Source organism: Chelonia mydas, chromosome 15 (assembly GCF_015237465.2).
Source record: "Chelonia mydas isolate rCheMyd1 chromosome 15, rCheMyd1.pri.v2, whole genome shotgun sequence".
Classification (NCBI taxonomy): Eukaryota; Metazoa; Chordata; order Testudines; family Cheloniidae; genus Chelonia; species Chelonia mydas.
The window spans coordinates 29,309,973-29,330,238 of record NC_057856.1 but is presented as its reverse complement, the minus strand read 5'-3'; the positions used below and the strand labels follow the sequence as shown (position 1 = coordinate 29,330,238).

At 40.5% G+C, this 20,266-nt stretch overlaps 1 protein-coding gene and 1 long non-coding RNA gene across 6 annotated transcripts in view; one reads left to right on the top strand and one right to left on the bottom strand.

Moving 5' to 3' along the window:
- MYO1H (myosin IH) overlaps positions 1-12,267 on the bottom strand; it is a 53,804-nt gene extending 41,537 nt beyond the window's left edge. For all 5 annotated transcript variants that reach the window (XM_043529460.1, XM_043529461.1, XM_043529462.1 and 2 more), the window contains exon 1: positions 12,161-12,267. In XM_043529460.1, the coding sequence (XP_043385395.1) occupies positions 12,161-12,172 (12 nt within the window). In that variant the 5' untranslated portion in view covers positions 12,173-12,267. The remainder of the gene's footprint in view (positions 1-12,160) is intronic.
- Positions 12,268-12,440: 173 nt separating this feature from the next.
- On the top strand, positions 12,441-18,291 carry LOC122463045. Its single transcript, XR_006286022.1, has 3 exons — positions 12,441-12,637; positions 14,984-15,084; positions 17,904-18,291. It is a non-coding gene; the product is annotated as an uncharacterized LOC122463045 (long non-coding RNA).
- Positions 18,292-20,266: the final 1,975 nt, after the last annotated feature.

Here is a 20,266-nt window from a genome sequence, read left to right as displayed (position 1 = left end):
TTTTCTAAGATGCTAGGGACAGGAACCGTTAGGACACATTTCTAGTGTCTCTAAAGGGGTTACAAATTTGCAAGAATTAGTTCATTTTGATCTCTTTCATAATATAGTATTGAATGACCATTCTGACAGTAACAAAGAAGCAACTTGATTCAGTCTTTTTGGAACTTCTACAAAAACACAGGAGAGCATTCATATCTGGTTTTGTATCACTTGGTTATAGATGTCACAAACATCCAAATTCAGTAAAAGCTAGTTCTGCAGGAATTTTCTTGTCTGGCAAGGTATGAATTACAAGCTTCAGTATGCCAGAAATACAAAAAAAAAAAAAAAAAAAAAGACATACATCTATGATCTAGTCACAAGAACCATCCTCTTGATGTTCACCTTCCTTTCAAATGCTATTCAACATTATCTGGGAATACAGTTGCCACAGAGTCATGGGGCTAATGCTCTGGAACTACTCCATATGAAGCTAGTCAGGACTAGGGCAGCATGCCTCCTCTCTCTGAACATACTGTCACCAGGGCAAGAAGCTTACACAGCTTCGACCTTCCTGGATCTGACCTCTGAGCATTCAGCATCCCTTTCCACACCGTGCACTTCCCACAGTGAGTCTGCCCGTGCAGGGCTCCTGGGGAAGCCAGAAGGCCCTGCACCCCAGTTCTGCAGTCAGCTGTGACTCTCAACCAGTGTAAAATGGAATGTTTATTAGTTGACAGGAACACAGTGTAAAACAGAACTTGTTAGCACAGAAATCAGTGACTTTCAGCCAAGTCCATCTTGGTGGAATCCTGGGCCAGATACCCTGGACTCCCACCTTCAGTCCCCCCAGGCAGACTGCCCAGCTTCAAACAACCTGACTTCAGCATCCCCCGGTGCTCCTCCTCCTGATCTTTGTCTTGCTTCCCAGGCAAAGTGTCACCTGGTCGCATCCCCCTCCTGGGTCTCAGACTACGAAGAGCACCAGCCATAGCCTATGGGCAGGCAGCTGGAGCAGTCTCACCTGCTGCCGAAGGTCTCAACTAGAGAGTCTCTCATCCTTATTCCCACCGCCTAGACATTGGTGCAGCACACAGAGAAAATGAGGCACACAGTATTCATGTAAAAAGTAAAACTCACATACAACATCACAAGGGAAAATCTCCACTTCATCACAACAATATAATAAGTGACATCTTTCCACCATGAAACAGACTACAGTCTTTTTGGAAATAGCATCCTACACTGTTTATCTGTATGAGTCAGCCTCTAAAGAGGTGATTAATATTTACATTCTTAAATACACATTTTATATTCATGCCACAGAACATACAGGATAAAGATTTACCTGGTAGGTCTTTGGTTTTCCCCCCCGGCTACTTTCCTCACCAATCAACAGAGGAATGCTTTCTAATTTTAATCTGGACTTCCTTAAAAACTTGCTGCAATTTCAATTCTGATTGGAACATAGTCCCACGAACAGGAATTCACGAGTCCAGCCAGGAAGGAGAACAAGTTTTGTAAGATCTGACCAAACCGTACAAGAGTTTATCAGAGTTAACAGTCGCTGTTAGTAGCGCAGGTCATGAACGGATCAGAAGTTACTTGTTCCAGGGTGATGACAACGAGAGGAAATGAATCCATCAAATCAAACATTCATTCAGACTGCATGATCTGGTGAAAGGAGGATTTTGATGGGGGAGGGGGGGATGAGTGAACCCAAAGTTTAGGGTTTGCATCTAGCCACAAAACTTAAACCCAAACTCTTCAAGTTGTATTTCCAGCTGAGAGAGACTTTGCAAGCCCATCTGTGGAACACTGAATGGGGAGGAATGGCCCAGTCTCACCAGCCATGGGCTAGAAAAAGGCCTCTTAAGAGACAGGCTCTTGGGGAAAATTCTAACTGATCAGAGCCATTTCTCTGCTAAGGCGAAAAGGTAAATGGAAACCAGCGAGCAGGCTACGGTGTGGAAGTTAAAGAAGCCTCGTCCTAGATTTTTCCAGTCAGAAGCATTCAGCACCTTCCCAATACACAATTTAATACGGACCTTAACTGGAAGAAAATGGCATTGCACTACTCTTTTCCCTACACATTCAGTCATAGCGGTGCTGGAATAGGCTGCACTGGTATCTCCCAATAAGTAACAAACCACAATATTTTCCATTGAACTATTCCTGAATATCCTAATTCAACTGTCACTAATTTTGGATTATCTTCAACTCACTTGAGCTGTTCAGTTCTGGGGTGCTAGAGATCTGTCTTGGGCTTGGCATGTATTCCATGTGTCACTAGTATCTAAGCACCAGTCTTTAAAGTCCCATACATGTGACTATACGCATTACATTGCGATCATTCTTTTTTGGATCCTCCTCTCTCAGCAAGGTACAGCCTGTTCTCTTCCAGAACCCCACACCCCTTTCACCTTACAGTTTGTTGTATATATGCCAACTCCCACCCCTAGCTTCCCTTTCACTGACCTCTTCTTGTTACCTGCATAAGACTTTCTATTTAAGCCTTTCCATTGCTGCTGCTTAGGATAAGGAATCATCTCTCGTCTAACATTTCTCCCAGGACAAAGTGATTCTTAAATGGGGGGTTTAAGATGCAAATCATATTTTAGGTGTTTTGCTGCTTGATAAACATTGCATGTGTTTAGCTAACTAAGAAGTGTCTTACAAGTCTGCTACTGACACTGCTCTGCCAAAGCAAACAGAACTGAAAACGGATACTGAAGGCCTTAACCCATGGCTGACCTAAGGAAGTTCAGAACCCAAACCATATCACAATATAAGCCATTTCCCCATATTTTTTGCCCCTGAACTGCTGGTGACATTAATTTTTCACACTGCTTTTGTCAGGCAGCTACTGTACTGTAACCAGGTTAAGAGAGTATCATTTTAATGAGATAATGTTTAAAATGAAAAACACAGCCTGTCTGCACTTTCAAGAGGAATGTATAATTCTGATAGTATTCTAGAACATCCGCTCAGTATGGAATGCAACGAGCCAGTCTTCTTTCCAAATCCAGGAACACGAATGCATGACTAATCTTGAAATCCCAGGAGCTGCCTAGCTGATCAAGTTTCCTTAGCTTATTTTGTTTACAAGTTAACATATCGGTAATTGGTTTCAGAGTGGTAGCCATGTTAGTCTGTATCAACAAAAAGCATAAGCTTATGCCCAAATAAATTTGTTAGTCTCTAAGGTACCACAGGGACGACTTGTTCTTTATATCAGTAACTGACACACTGTTCCCCTTTGGACAAAGATCCTGCACTCATTTCTGGGCTAGACTGTGCTCAGATTAATGCAGCATTGGCTCACCACTGTGTTTGGCTCAAATGGTGGCAAACTCATTTCTTAATGACCATGTTAGTTAAGGTGGGATTTTTCCAAATCCAATGCTAATTATTCAGATGAAGTCCCACCCTCACCTAGTGAATATGGGATACTCACTGTTCTGTCATCCTGAAATCTCTCCTCACAGCTTACCTATGAGAATCAAGGATTCTTCTGATTTACTGAAATGTGAGCTCTCTCGGGGAATCTATTCCTATTCATTTAGCTGGCTAGTTTAGCCACCAAGCAATTTGTTTTAGCCCCCAAAACGATAAGATAATGAGATGAAAAGACAGTTCCAAAAAGAACCAAACTCTGAAGAGGCTTAGATTCTTCATCCACCTCCAAGAAGTTTGATTGTGGTACAAAGAAAAGTCCACAAGAAGTATTACCATTTTTGGTTAAAAGTTTGTGTGTTTTTAATTTCCCAAACGGCTGTAAAGCTAAGTGCTGTGCTTTTTTTGGCTGCTTCTTCTCTGCGGCAATACAGTGTAGTGAGGAATGGTCACGTCTGTTTAGGGGAACAGTGTTATATCTGTTATTTTGAAAGCACTGGAAAGTGTGCTGGACATCATTCAGAACTGACGTGAAGATAAGTTCTCTGCCCTAAACAGTGGGCTACAAGAAAACCCTGCACTCACACAAAGCACCACTAACTTTAACAGGGTGCCTTACGGCATTGGGGCCTAGGTGCTATATATGACAAAGTGAAAGTACCAACGAGGATGGTATGGTTGAAGGAGAACAAGGGTTACTAGAAGATCACCTGGTTACTCACTTTAGGTCTTCATTCAGACCAGTATTAAGCTTTATTTTTAATATATGCAGGAATTAATGTTTTTGATAATATACAGCCATCATAAAAGATTTTTCAACAGATTCACAAATAATTTTAGTGTCCATAAAAGTGAGGGTCTGAGAGCATGGGCTTGAGGCAGGAATAGCAGGCACCACACAATGTGCTAGTTCCCACTACACAATGCTCCTAACTCACATCATCTTGATTTACCTACTTCAGTTTGAGGCTGAGGTTGCCAACAGGCCACTTCACCTTGAAGAGTCTCTTAGAATGTGATAACTACTTATGCTAAACAATTTGTTCCACCTCCTATTTAGCTGTGACACTGAGTATCTTTCCCAGACCTGAAGAAGAGCTTTGTGTAGCTTGAAAGCTGCTCTTTCACTAAAAGAAGTTGGTCCAATACAAGATATTACCACACCCACCTTGTGTCTTGTATTTTGGGACCAACATGGCTACTACTTGACTGACTGTTCAGTTAATTTGTAACACTGATCACCTAGCTGATTTCACTACAACAACATCAGTCTACATGGATAGCACAGTAAGATTTCCTTAAATTACAGACCAATCCTATGAGACTTGATTTTAGGGAGTTTGAGATTCTCACTTCCTGTCATTCCTTGGTGAAGTTTTATCTGCTATACCCACCCCTACCAAATTTACCAAGATAAAGTAGGATAAAGCCACTGCAGTGGATCCCATTGACAGGCTGTACAAGTTTCTGGCTTGCCAACCAGACCAGATTTAGAAAAGCATATCACAAGGCCACCTGTGCTCCTGTTGCTAATTATGTCCCTCGGGAACTAGCTATTACAATACCTCCTGAGTAAAAGCCAAATGTCAATGGTAGGTGCTGGAGGTAGGGGGAAAATTCTCTGTAGTACCAAAACAAGTGAGGGAAAGAGGAAGAAGAGCACCTTCATAATAGGGCTGCTGCCATAATAACAGGAGCGGAGAACATGTACTTTGCTGCAGACAGGATTGGGTGGCCAAAAAAAACCAAACTGAGGTAATTTGTAGGAAAACACTAAATCTCTTGTCAGTTGGTCATAAATAGAATTTCAGCAATGTAAAGCAAGTTTTTAAATAAAGGTTTTAATACTTAAATTTAAGCAAGGGACAGAAAGATTTGATGTCTATTATAAGCAGGAGTTCAAGTTTGCTTTTTTTTAACATGGTTTAAGCAAGATGTTTTATTCTTTTAGTGATAAAAATTGTGTCTGAATTCCTTTTATGTAAAATGTATTCACAGACCATGTTTGTTCTAGTAGCATGGAGGAATCTGTCTCTTCTGGGATTTGCGGGATTTAAGGTTTTTGGAGTGGATGTGGGAGTGGGTATGGCAGGACAGGATGAAATAAGTAGTCCCATGCAGGACTCTACTTCACAAGCAGCACAGCCCTAAGCACATATGCACTGAATTTTTCTACCTTCTCCACTCTAAGATTTTTGGTGGCTAAAAACTAGCTTTTTGTCTCAGCAAAAGCTTTTGTCTGCTTAAAATAAAATTCACTCACTGGCTGGAACACTTCATGACGGATAGAAGTAAGGTCTTGTGATCTTCTAGAAATAGTGGGATTCCCAAGCTTTACACTGAGCTAGAATGTCCTATTTCAGGTTTGAGACACAAATTTGGCAGAGCCAATTACCGATGGCTTTGCACATCTCCATGACTGGCTGCCATCCTGAGAAACTGGTCACGATACATATAAGACCCCTTTCCAGCTCTTTCACCATTCTACCCTTGAGATGTAAATAAATAGAAAGGCTAATGGCACAGTGATTTAGTGCAGTTAGCCTTTTGGGGCTTCTGGTTTAAATCAGAAGTGAAAATAAGGTCAAGCCTCTTGGTGATGCTCAGGACAGAAGATCTCACAGTTCCCCTCATTAGCAGTGCTGCTTCCCCACACTAAATCTGCTTAATCTTGGACATGAGAAGTATACATCTTCACTGCAACAGGTGGTGTTGCCATAGATAGTGCTCCTGCTCCCATTGAGCTCAGTGGGTGTTTTCCCTTTGACTTTAATGAGAACAGCCTCAGTCCCTCAGTTGCATGGATCACTCCTGTGTTAGAAATGCACCAGGAAAGCTTCCCAGATTATATACCTGCCTCCTTTGCTTAAGTCTCAAGAAAGAGGCTGACTAGGGAAGCAGTGACAGAGCTGAACCATGAAACCAGAGAGTGGAACACTTTTTATTAAAAGATGACAGGAACAAAAAAGTCTTGAGGGCACACTAGTCAGTCTCCCTGGCTGGTAGGGCCTGCAGACTCACTAAGGACTGAATAGGCTTTGGCAAATGTACTTTCCCCTTCACCTCCCTAGCAGTTGCCTCAAGGTCAGGGGCCAGGCTGAGGCACACTGGAGGTTTCGCCTAGGGATGCTCACAGTGCAGCTGCCTGTGCAGTCCCTGTTCTGGAGATAGATGGGGCCCTGTCCCACTCCCTCTCCCCAGGGCTGTAAATTTATCCTCTTCCACGAGCATATCCATTATCATGTGCTTGAAAGGCGCTCTTGGAGCCACAGGTTAAAACTCAAACACTGAACTGATGGCAACTGTAGGGTGATTTCCTCCTCTGGAGGACACTGTCCCCTCCCCTCCCCCCGGATACTCTGGACACACCCTTGTGGCTCAAACACATACCTGCAGACTACTTTTCTTTTTAAAAAAAGAGGTGGAAGGGACCACACTGCACCAAATGGCAGAATTATAAAAACATTCCTCCTTAAAGGTTAACCCCTAAGCTCTTGAACGAGGTCTTCACTATATTGCAAGTGACACACAGTGAATAAATGTGCTATAATATTACTCACACTCTCACCCTTCCTCTGCCAACACTTGCATCCTGGGTCACAAGATTTATCAGGGGCCAAGAAGGGGACAGAACTTGGAAGCCCCTTGTTAAATATTGGTCAACATAAAAACTGCAACGAAGAGCCCCAAAATCTTAAAGATCCCTCTCTCCACAATAAGCACTGAAGGCCTTCTACCCTCCTTCTCAAGACAGTTTCTATGACAAAATTCTTCCAAGGATTATTTAGAAACCCTTATATACTCTTGGCACTATCAGAAATGTTAGAGACTTCTAAAACTCACCCAGCAAATCAAAACCTCAACCCTTGTGCCTGTTTGAGACAAATTAGACTTCACTAGAAATTAAAACTACACTGAAAATCCTGGGAGAGGGAAATTATTGATACGTATGTAGCTTTCCTAATGAACTTCTGATTGTAACATGAACAATGCAGACTTTACAAATACAAGCAACAATTGTGCATTTTCAACTTCAATGAGACTGTGGCCCATACAAGATATCCCCATAATGTTTTTCACATTTAAGCTGCATTTCAGTTTTCTTCTACAACTGCTGAGCAGTTCAATACTGCAAGAAGCTTGCTTGTTCCAGGGCTAAAATGTAACTAGAATATCTGAACTACAGTACACAGTTTACAAAGAACAGAATTCATAAATACAATTATATTGTGGAAAACATGTACACATTGTAACCTAATTTCTTTTCAAAAGAATACAGAATAAGAAGGTTTTCAGGTTAATCAACAGCCCAGAGAAATGCCAACAATTCTTAAGGCCTCTTGTCTGTATCTAGGGAATAGTCTACTATAGACTTGTTAAAGGGTGACTGTCTGTCCTTCTGAATAGAAGAGGTCGAGGTGAACTACTTCACTTTCAAAAATCAAAAGAAAGAAAAAAAGTGAGAAAATCTCCAGAGTTCAAACATTTCTTTAAAACCCAAACTTTAAATACTAAATGGGCTTCATGGCTGCCATTTTGAAAAACATTAGTTTGCCAAAGGACCCTTTTGATTTCTATTCGAAATGCAAGAGCTCACAGATAATCCATTGAGAATCAAACCCACACAAAAGGCTTTTTGAAACAATCGTGGTGCTTGTGAAGGACAACATTTTTGTGTGCAAAATAAAACATTTTAATGCCCTACAATCCATTACACATATATTCTTACATTTCCTTTCAGTAATTATTCATTAGAAAACATTTAACGTCACTGCAGATTTCACACTGGGCAGTCTGCACACAAAGGAGAAGAGTTGGCCCATTTATAAGGGACTGAGGCCTTCTTTTCTAATCTGAGAAACTCCAAGGAGGTGGGGCCTACCGGACACAACAGGCAAGCTAAATTGTGCGGTTAACGGTCAAAGCCCCCCTGCCTACTTTGACACTCATTTAAAGATGACAGGGAACAATAGAGATTTGTTCTTAGCAACTCTTTCTTGTTATGCGGTCTACATCGGCTAAGCTGGGCGGTTCAATACATGAAACCAGTACAGATATTCTGTTCCACCTGCCATCTCTCACCCTCACTCAGTCCCGTCTCTCTTCAGCCCCCTTTTCCTTTCCCCACTTTAACACAATGAGACAGGTAAAGAATATCTTTAGAGAGTCCCATTCAACATGTCAGCTTTAATAAAACAATTGCCTGTCAGGTTAATATGAGGAGCTCAAATTTTGGGTTAATGCCAGTAATCCTGCTCCTCAGACATAGGTTAGTAACTCATCTATCCTCATATAACGATAAAGCATCTCAGGAACACTGTCAAATATCTAAAATGACTTCAGATGGCAGTACTGTTAATTTTAATGTATTTTTGCATACTATTGATAAAAGTTACACAAAAAGTTATGAGTAACTGTTTTACACTAAAATGATATGAATTTACTGTCCAATGATCATTTTGCTGCCCCAGTGCAAGTTCTGTCTAGATACTGCTGCAGCCCGATGTCCACCTGCTAACTCCTCCACAGGGAGGTAATAGGCTAGTAAACTGAAAGGAGGCTATGTTTCACTTGGGAACTTATAACATGCTATACAGTACATAAGATTTAAAACTTGAACATAAAGAATTAGAGAGTGTCCTACGCTTCATAAATTTTTGCTTTCTAATACAGCTACTATCACTTTCTTCAACAGTGACGTGCTCAGGTTTATGACCACTAGACCAAAGACGGCTGCTGAATCTTCATTATTTGCAGAACATCACACCTTGCTAGAAACAGTGTTACTGCTGATCAGCTCCATTAAAAAAAAAAAAAAAAAAAAAAAAAAAATCAGAGCTAGATAATAAGCGGGTATCTTCAGCCAGAAAGAAGAAATTCAGGGTTGAAATTTCTGGAAGGCAAGAACTATAAGAACCCCTGGCATAAATCTAAACTGGGGGTCATACGGTTATTACGTGGGGGGCCATGAGCCATCAGCCTGTTCCCCCAAACCCCGCTTCTCCTCCAGCATTTATAATAAGAGTTAAATATATTTAAAAATGTGTTTAATTTATAAAGGGGGGGGTGTCACAGTCAGAGGCTTGCTATGTGAAAAGGGGTCACTAATGCAAAAGTTTGAGAACCATTGATTTATGCAACCTTGTAGCTAGAAACAGAAGAGTCCTTGAATACATTAAGGTAATGTTATCATTAAGCATTGCTAAGTTAATGGAATGGGGTTTCCCCCGCTCCTGGGTAATAAAATTTATAGCATGACTAGTATCCTTTCCCCTTTGGCTAAGATGTGGGGCCAGACATCAATTTAGCTCTGATGACTAGAGATGAATACACAGGGTAGCAGGGCCATTTACCCCCATTTATTCTTTTCAAGTAAAGATTTCTTCTACAATCAATTTCCAAAAACAAACTACAAGATATTTAGTTTGATCTTATTTACCATAGCCTCCAGGCTTTGCACACACCTTATCTTCCCCTCAGGTTAGAGTATTGTATTATTTTTATTACAGTAACCCAACCAAGATTACACTCCATTGTGCTTGGTCATGTATGTAAATTTAGTAAGAGGCAGTCCGTCCTGAAAAGTTTACAAACTAAACAAGAGGGTGGGAGAAAGGAAGTATTATTCCTATTTTATAGATGAGGACACAGAGATTAAGTAACTAGCCCAAGGTCACATGGAGTCTGGGCTAGACACAGGAACTGAACTCAGATTTCCCAAGTCCCATTCCTCTGCTGGAATGATAAGATCCTTCTATTGTACAAAAAAGACACATGCACTTTTAAATGATGGAACCTCCCCGTTTGGAGAATTCCTCCTTTTTATACAAGTTTGACTCCAAAAAAAATGGAACCAGCAAATGCTCTTTGACATTCTTCTCACCTGGTAAGAAACTACAAGAGAAAGGCATGTAATTTGAACTGGTAAATAGAAGAGGTAATCCAGTGAGAAATTTTTATTTTTGCAAATTAAACAGTAAGTGAACAAAATAAAAGTAATATCCTTTAAGTACATCTTAAAGAGATGGTGCGGGAGGGAAGACATATGAAGCATGACAAGAGTAAAAAAAAAATATCACTAGACCAAATTTAAATTTACTGAAACCAGTGACTACAGCTGTTATAGTATCCAAGTTTTGTGCAATGGATTTAAGCACAATACTATTGCCTGGAGTGTTACAAATATGATAGAATACTTACTGGAGAATTAACTTACATTTATGATGGTACTTTTATGCTCACATTTTACTGTATTTACGAGAATACAACATTATTTTAACTAGATAAAGATTTGTCTAGCTGCTGGATGAGGCAAAGTATCTTCTGTGGGAATTCTCCCTGCACAGCTGCATTCTCTATCACCAGAGAGTGTCATTGTGGATAACACCACACAGCATGTAATAACACTGGTGACTATAGATGTAGAGAGTGAATCACGGTCTCAAATTACCCTGGAGATTGGTCAACCTCTTGGTAAAAATTAGCAAATGTACTTCAGTTTCATTATAGTTAGAGAAACCACATCTAATCAGTCTCTTATAGATATGGACAAGATGGCTGTTTTGGGCAGCCTCCTTGCTGGTTCATAACACCGTAATTAAGTAATTCAGACTTCTGATATTTGAGTAACATGATCTTCCATGCATGTTGTAGTGCTAGTCAGTAGGCACTCATGCACTTGGCCTTGGAAGCGAGGTACAGGGAATGCTCTGCTGGAGTGCTTTTGTCCAGGTGAATCCCAGACAAAATTTCTGTGCTTATCTGACACCACTCTCAGCAAATCCAACATCTCATTTATCCAGTCTGCCCAAGGCTTCCAAAATGAAATGCCTTTTATCTTCAAAAAGGTAAATGAACCAGCCCACCCCACCCAGTTTCCCACCTCCAGCTATGGCCATCTTTGATGCTTCAGAGAAAGAAGAACAAAAACAAACAGCACCTCAAATCTTGAATACATTGGGGTGAAAAAAACCACTTCCTGACCCCTACAGGTGACTAGCTGAAGCCCTGAAGCCTGAAATTTTAGGAACATAAGACACAAACCAGCCCTGCAGGTAGCTTAAGACACAGACATTATACCTAAAGAGTGAACTATATGTGTTTACAAAACTGCCTCAACCAGCAGGTAAAGGATGGATTGAAGCTTCACAGCATTATGTAAAAGAGTACCTATCCCCAGCCCTTTTAATGTTTAGTATTGGGCAAACCTGTTCTTTCAGCAAAAAGAGAACTGGCCACTGGAACTTCTCCAGTTGACACACACGGTGGAGGCCACTCAGCTAGAGAAAGAATGGGAGGTGCCTTTTAACAGACTTTCTGTCACCACTGTGGGTAGGGAGTAGTGGACAAAGGAAGAGGGCTCTAGGGGAGAGCATTCTAATTTTCTGAAAATACATAAATGTTTATTATTCCCCACATGTGTGTCAGGACCCTAAAGAGCATGTGGGGGGGGGGGGGGACACCCTGGGAGAAAGACTTTTCCTCCCTCTCTAGAGATTTTCTTAAAACAGATATGGCCTTTTATACATCTATCAGAGATATGTATTTCCCTAAATGCTTTGTTTTTAAAAATCTGTTCTTCTCCACTGACCAGCAAATCTCTCCCCTTTTCCTTTTAGGTTGAGGAGCCTAGCTTATTACTTTCTTTCACATCCCCCATCCTTTGGGGTTCTACAGACCATCAATCTAAGCACTAAGGGGCTGGTTGGGCTCTTAATTTTGCAGTGAAAAAAGAACTCTTGCATAAAGCACATTTGCATAAAAACCTAAAAGATTAACAACTCACCATCTCCTCCATGTTGTTACTGAGCAGAATAACTAACCCCACTCCCACCTAGACAACAAGCTGCCCTTTATGAGCACTTTATATGTTGCTGGTGCACTCCCTCATGGAGGTGACTCAGCTGTTTGAGCTTATGGCTAGAAGGATACTTAATCGCAAGAGATCACATGACACAGGGAAATCCGGTTAACAATTGGGAGAAAGCAAGTGCACATAACACATCACTTAAGGGCATGGTTAAAAAAATAACGCGGCTGTAAGTGAATGGGTGTCATTTGGTGGCAGCAATGAGCCCTTATTAAAGGCACTTTAGGCTTAAGTAATTATGTAATAAGTAGGATACTGTAGGATGGTAGCTGTAACTCTGCCCTTCTCTGGAAAAGAGAATGCTGGTTTAATAGCTTATCTACTAAATGGCTTCTGGAGTAGAGAAGAAAATATACTGCTGTCCATGAGGGATAATTTTGTTTGTGTTCTAAGGTAGGGAAAGGGAAGATATAAGAAAGAATATTTGGCTGTAATATTTTCATAGAAATACAGTAACTACAGTCAGCTTTATTATTATCAATAAGTTCTTAACAAATTGTTAGATGTTGTAATGCCTTCATATTTTAAAACTTCCACCTAACCTACATGGGTGACTGCTTCAGGAAATTAGATTTTGTAATGCAACTGTAGGCTGACAAATCTTAAAATCAATAGGTGAGCTGACCCTTATAAATTTACTAGAGTGCCTTTTAGGCTGCTACAAAACTTTCAGAGTTCTAAGCCTATTTGAGTTAGACGATGTTACTATCAAAATGTCTATTTCCAAGGGACTTGAAAACAAAACGCAATTAAAATGAAGTAACTTTATATTGAGTTACCACACAATAGGGGGTGATATATTACTTAGCTTTGATAATTACTAATCCTTGGAGATGAAGGATGGTCTGGGAGTTAAGGCACTGGCCTAAGGCAGGGAGATGTGGGTTCAAGCCCCTACACCAGCACAGGCTTCCTGTCTGACTTTGGGCTAGTCACTTAACCTCTCTATGCCACAGTTTCCCATCTGTACAAGAGGCCTACACTGGAGCTGGTTGGCAGCCTAAGACAAGAAACCAACAGAAATCCGCCCTATCCAACCGTGGTGTGGGAAACAGGTGGAGGAGGTGATGATAATTACCCTTAGCTCTGAATGTTCCCTGTGAAGCTAGACCTCACCGCAGTTTGTCTGACTGGTAACTGATGTTACCAGTTACCAGTAACTGAAGTCCTGACTGTGTAAACAGGGTACGTGGATTTTTCCAAGGAAAAGGGAAGGCTGGTTAGTCCTTATGAGTTTGTAATTCTTTCTTGCAATGACCCTTCTTGTTACTGAGGTTTATTACTGAATCCAAATCTTCCTGGAGTTAGAGAAGTTTCATTTTGGGTAGGTAGTGAATTAGGAAAGAAAGTGGAGAGAGAGAGAGAACAACAGAATGTGTTCTATCCTGTACATGTAGGAAGCTTTCTCACAAACATTGCAGCTACAGTATTCGACCTGAAAGTGCTATTCTGTTCAAGCTAGGGTGACCAGATGTCCCGATTTTATAGGGACAGTCCTGATTTTTGAGTATTTTTATTTATATATATATATATATATATATATATATATATATAAAGCTCCTATTACCCCCACCCCCTGTCCTGATTTTTAATACTTGCTGGCTGGTCACCCTAGTTCAAGTGCATCGTCTTGTACAGTGTTCAGATGTCTCATATTAAGCTGAGACGGTGACAACATTTACTGGTACAATAACTGCGCTGAGAATGTTCACTGAAACCTCCTTTAAAATGGTAACTAACCAGATACGCACCTGAGTAAGAAGAGAAATAAAGACAAAGCTAGGCCTAAGCCACTGTTAAGTGTGCACAGCTCACTCCAGGCAAAACATTTTCTTTCCTTTGCCCTTCATTAATGTTCTTGTAAAATCTCCCATTTTCATGGCTGGTGGCCACCTTCCCCCACCCAGATTAGAGTCCTGCTAACACCACCCACTACTCAGCTGGCCCTGCCCTGAGCTGTGACTTGCTATTTGCTGAGCCAGGCCCCCCCCCAAGGCAGTGCGCTTGGCCCATGAAATAAACAGTAGGGAGAAGCTTGATTTATTTTTGAACACACGTTTACAAAGTTCTTCCACTCCTTTAGACTCCTTCGCAAATCCCAGGCTCAGTGCTTAACAAATAGGAAGAAACTGTTCCTGCATCTAGGAGATTACAATCTTGTTCAGATATTAACAAGACATTTCAGAAACAACTGGTAGGTGGCATGCTATCACGAGCTGGACGCACTGCAACAATCTTCACAATATTACATCTACCCAGTCTGTGATACACAGGGTGACTTTGCCTGGAGAACTACTATTTGGAGTCAGCATGATTACTGTGCTAGTTGGACAGTATCTCTAAAGCTGATCTTCAAAGGCAAAAAATTAGGTGTGTGATGTGAGATTCTGCTCTGGGTTTTTTTACCTTAAAAATTCAGGTCTTGTTTACTCTGTTTTTCCTGGAAGGACGAACTAGTTGTTTGCCATCACTGATATAAGGCACAGCTGGTTAACTGACAAGGGGAAGTGATTTTTATTCTGTTTGCTTTTGTTTGACTCTGCTTTAACTCAAATTCCTAACAAACATTTGGAAAGCTGGAAGAAAAGGTCTAATAACAAAGTTACAACACCCCCAACCTTCAATAACTAAACCCCTAGATCCTTTAAAGAGACCACCAATAAAACAGGGAGAGACAAGAGTTGAAATTCCTGATATTTCTAACATAAAAGCAAAAAACAAAACCATTTTTTTTTCCAGGGAGGAATGTTTTTCTGGCCTTCTAGATACATTATGAAGAGGAAGAAGGGGAAAAAAAGACCACAAACAATTCTTCATCTTTAATGCCCCGATTTAGCAAGGTACTTAAGCACGTCCTATGGACTACCGATGTACTTAAAGTTAGACATGTGTGTAAGTACCTCATAGAATCGGGGTGTCAGTTCATGGCTAACCCAGCATAGGCTGTCCAACACAGAAATTGGATGATAATTGCTTTGAAAATATATTGCTATATTTCAAATATTCAGAACAACATGTTGCATTCATTTAAATACCCTTGGTGGGTTAAAGTAAGCTCTACCCCAGAGTAGCAGCTTTGGAAATAACGTGCACACTAGAATAAACATTTTTAAAAATACTGTTGCTGGAGCACAATGCTCCAGCAAACCCCGACAGAATCATCAGAGTTAAACACTCAGATCTTCTCACAATAAGTTTAACTATCAACACTCCAACTGACAAGAAAATGCAAACCTTGGTCACTCTCTCAGATCAAGTGGTGATACGAACGTTAAAGACCACATTATTTCCTTTAACCTCATCGCCTCATGCAGAGGAATTGAAAGGGGAAAAAAGGAATATAGTTAATTAAAAATTAAATGCAACTGAACTAAAAAAATCATCCTTTGACTTGAGTATGGTGACCTTCTTCCAGGGCTCCCTCCATCTGATTCAGAACACTGCAGCTAAAGTAATCTTTCATGCTCCTCCCTTGGCCACTTCTTATTCTGGAATCAATTTGCTTGCTTACTTCTTGGCTTCCACATCAAGTTCTTTTGTTTTGTCTTCACTGTGCCAACTGCACAGCTCCAGTCCTGACTACGCTTGTACTATCCCTGTGCCACTCTCCCCAGTGCTTACCTTCTCCTGAGCTTCTCCTCTACACTGGGAAGTACCTCCCTCTTCTTATGTGCCAAACTGATTCCCTCTCTGTTTAAATCACTTCTTGAAACACCTCTTCTGCAAAGTCTTTCAGCCCTGAGCCCACATAGGACATCTAATTCATGTCATGAATGATCTTCATGATGTGTGTTGTGAGCGCAAACTCTATTGCCGCTAATATGTGTTATAGTTTCCTTTTTGGTGGAAAGGGGAGATGGGAAACCATTTTTTTCCACATCTGAACAGGGCTAAGCACACTGATGTTCAATAAATAATAGGCTGGATAAAGAAACTTCTTTTGCTGCAGAAGAAGTGCTTAATGAATAGGAAGGCAATGGCTCTGGCTCAGGGAGACTACAGCCTAGTCCAGACGTTAACAAGACAGTTCTGGAATAAGTAATAGGTGGTATGACAGGATAAGATGCAGATGCTGTAGGAACCTGATGCTTGTCCAAATAGGCCAGTTTTCAGACCTTCCCAAACTCTTCCAAATCAGTTCAATTCAAATCTAGTTGGTATGCAGAAATCAGTTTGCATTAGTGATATGGTGTGGCGAATACTGCCTTGCACAGATTTTTACTTCCGTTGCCTGCTATTAAATTATCCCAAGTAAATAAATTCCTTGGTAAGCTTTTCTGCAATCTATGGCAAAGCGAAAATCATCAGCAAAAACCTGACAACATGCATCTTGATTACAAGAAGCTGTTACAACCCTCTGCATTTTAATCTGCTGTTGGAAAAGGTAGCTGTCTTGACACTGGAGTTGTATCTGCCGTCTCCATTGTTAATCCTTTATTTACATAACAGTGAAGTTGTTGGCTCAGCTGTAGCATCTTAAAAAGTTTCTTTATCTAAATCTACTTGAAATTAAATTTCTGAGTATGCAAATATCAAATATAAAAATAGCGTTTACTGCTTAGGAGTATGGTCCAAAAGAATCTTAACAACTACTGACTATGCACCATGACCTTTTTGAAATGAGTCTACAATCAATAGCTATTTATGACTGCATTACATCAATTATGTGCTTTCTAAGAATATTCATTCAAAATCACTACACCATAATCTAATCTATTCTAATGCAATCTCCACATATTTGCTGAAGCACTTAATGTCATATGGAGCTGCATCTTCATCTACTAACTAATATATCCATGACTACATCTGCTCATAATTAACATTACCTGGATGTCCATCCTGTATGCTGTTAAAGCCAGTTGCTAACAATTATTCCAGCTAACCATTCAAAACTTGCTTTGAACTTGTTTATGGTCCAGTGTAGCACAACACGGTGCAGCTCGGTCTGACAGGCTACTTCCTCACCTGAGTGGAGCACTGTTAATAATTTACAGTGTGAGTCAGTGACTGTGTCCTATGGATACTTGTATCCCCACATTGGCTGCAGCTCAAAGATAAGAACTAGAAACCGTATCTTCTTTGAGATTATATTGCAGCCAGTGCTGATCTTTGATTAGTCAGTTACATTACATGCTAATCACTAATTACTGAAACGAGCATAAGTGTCTCATATTAAAATTCGCACTGGAGCCAGCTGAATCTAGAATAGTCCAGCATAGCAGACACAATGCTAGTATGTTCAACCTCCTTTTCAGAACCCTAAACTTTAGAAGATGAAGGAAGTGAGTCGAGTTGGGAGCTCTAAGTTTAATAATGTATATTCCCTGGGTTATGGTATCTCTTTTCCCAGGCTTGGTCTAGGTGCTGCTTAAAAATTTAAAATACATTTACCCTGCAAAGGAAGAACTGATGCTAAGCTGGCACGTTAATCTTTAATGTGCTTCCAACTCAAATACTAAATTTTACCAACTTCTTGAACTCATTACAACCCCTGCAAGCTCGTCACCTTAATACACAAAATGCCTGCTCAGTACAGCAGGCTGCACAGTCTGGGATTCAGATATAAAATGCCAATGGACAGCACAATAAACAAATATCAAAAAAGTGCTTTTACCAACTCACACCCTCACGTATTCTGTTCTCCTTCTTTCTTCTACAGGATTCTTACCTGTAGTGACCAGATTGAAGGAGAAGCCATCATACCTCTGCAGACATCCTCATGGAGTATCCTGATGTTTAGTCCATATCAGCCAATGCTAAAATAGAAGAAAAACCACTAGCTAGTTCCACAAATTGCTTGCATCAAATAAAAGAGAACTCTTATTGGATGTTTACAAATTTACACAGCAGTTCATTCGCTTGTCTTGCTTTATACAATGATACATATGCAGAGATGAAGCATGCCTATGTGTTTGTGTATACACACACACACAGAATTACCAGCTATTTTCCCCAACTGTAATTTCTACATACCTCCAGTATAACTTTGCAATGCTATGCCTACTACATGATGGGTTGGGACAGAGAGGCACATAGGTACTACAGTGATGGTTGCCAATGTAAGAACCTAGGTAGATAGAAAATATTTATCTTGATATTATCATTACATGTTTCTATAACTCCCATGACTGCCCTTACCACCACAAAAAGCCCACAATTAATGCAAAACAAAGTTAATTTAGATTTTCAGATCTGAAATACAACCCACAAGGGGAGGCGGGAGAGAGGACAAAAATAAATATAATATATGGGTGTAAAGTATGTGAACACTAGTTACTGGGGTCCCTGAAGAACTTACTGAGAGATGTTCTCTGGCCTCCATTATGCAGGAGTCAGACTAGATGATCATAATGGTGCTTTCTGGCTTTAAAATCTATACATCTAATTTTAAGTGTTTAATCCAAAGTATTAGCCATACAGGGGCACTATAGATGTGTCTTTATATGTCTTTTATTGTTCATCCATGTGCAAGCTATTAGTTCTCTTCACCCACAGATAAAGACAGGGGAAGTTTGTAGTTCCAAGATACAATAAAACCTTCCAAAAGAAACTTCATTTGCTACGGAGGAGACTGGAAGGTATGGGAGTCAGGTCTCTGTAAGCAGGAAATTTACAGCAAATTAATGCTAACCAGAAGAAGCCATGAGCCCTGGGTATCATTCCCCAATCCACCAAAACAAAAGAAGAGTTGGCTACATTCATTAATTACTGTATGGCGGGGGTGGGTGGGGAGGAGGGGGGATGATTCTTTTTAGTGGTCTACTCAAAAATCACCTGAAACACTCAAAGGTTAGAGTCCAGTAAGTATTCCTCTCCATCACCCACCTATTTTGCTCATTGTATCATCTGAAAAGAAATAAACCTCAAACCAAAGTCAGTATCTTTGCACAGATACAGCATGTGGATTCCAAAGCGCTCTGATTATCTGCTTTGTGTTGCTCATTCACGCATAGGCACCTAAGCACTTAGGGTGATATCCCAGCTCCCCTGAAGTCAATGGGAGTTTTTCCTGTGACTTCAGTGGCGCCCAGATTTCACCCTTAGAGTCCTCTTCATATTAGGAAAAAACTACAGAACTAACTGCAGACAGTCCCCCGGGGCACTGAGGATTCCATATTTGTGTGCTGTCAAATTCTCTGAGCTGCATAGCCCCATCTCTGATTTGTCACCATGCGATTTGGTAGTCAACTAAAATGGTCATTTTAAGGAGTTGGGAGTCAATATCTCAAACTGTTCTATTTGTAACAGATCCTTGAGATGATCACACATGGGGCAGCTCTCTAAAACCTCCCATTCAAGAATCTCAAAGGGCTTTACAAATATTAAAGCCTATCTACCGATGGGAGGTTGGTATTATCATCCTGAATTATCAACAGAAAGAAACTGAGGTAAAGTAACCCTGAGCTAGTCACAGGAAATCTGCAGAAGACAGATCTCCTGACTCAATGAGACTTTAAACCAAAGCCATTCTTTCAGCTCAGTAAATTGCTCTAGACTAGAATTATTTGAATAGGCTCTGATGACATTCCCCTGAACCACTAGAAGGATTGTAGCTCTTTCAGGTGGTTAGAATTTTGAAGTTCCCAATATGTCTGATACAAAACTGACCATTTCACAGTAAGGAAGGCTGACGAATCACCCATGGACAGAGAAGGAGGAGAAGAAATAGAGGTGGAATCAAGGTGTAGTGGAAAGTAATATTCTATGTTGACAAATTTACCTTCATTATAAACCTAGATACCATGATGAGGAGCACATCAGAAATATCTAATAGCTCACTGGAGGGCAGATAGTATAAAGAGGAGAAATATGGTCTTGTGTTTTGAGCACAGGACTGGGAATCATCAGGATAACTTACTTCTGTTCCTAGCTCTACTCCAGATTCCTTAGGACTTCCCCTTTCTGTGCCTCAGTTTCCAACATCTGTAAAATGGAGATAATGCTGACTTATCTCATTGGAGTGTTGTGAGGCTTTGTTCGTGAATACTCATAAAACACTTTACAATTCTTGACCAGAAATGT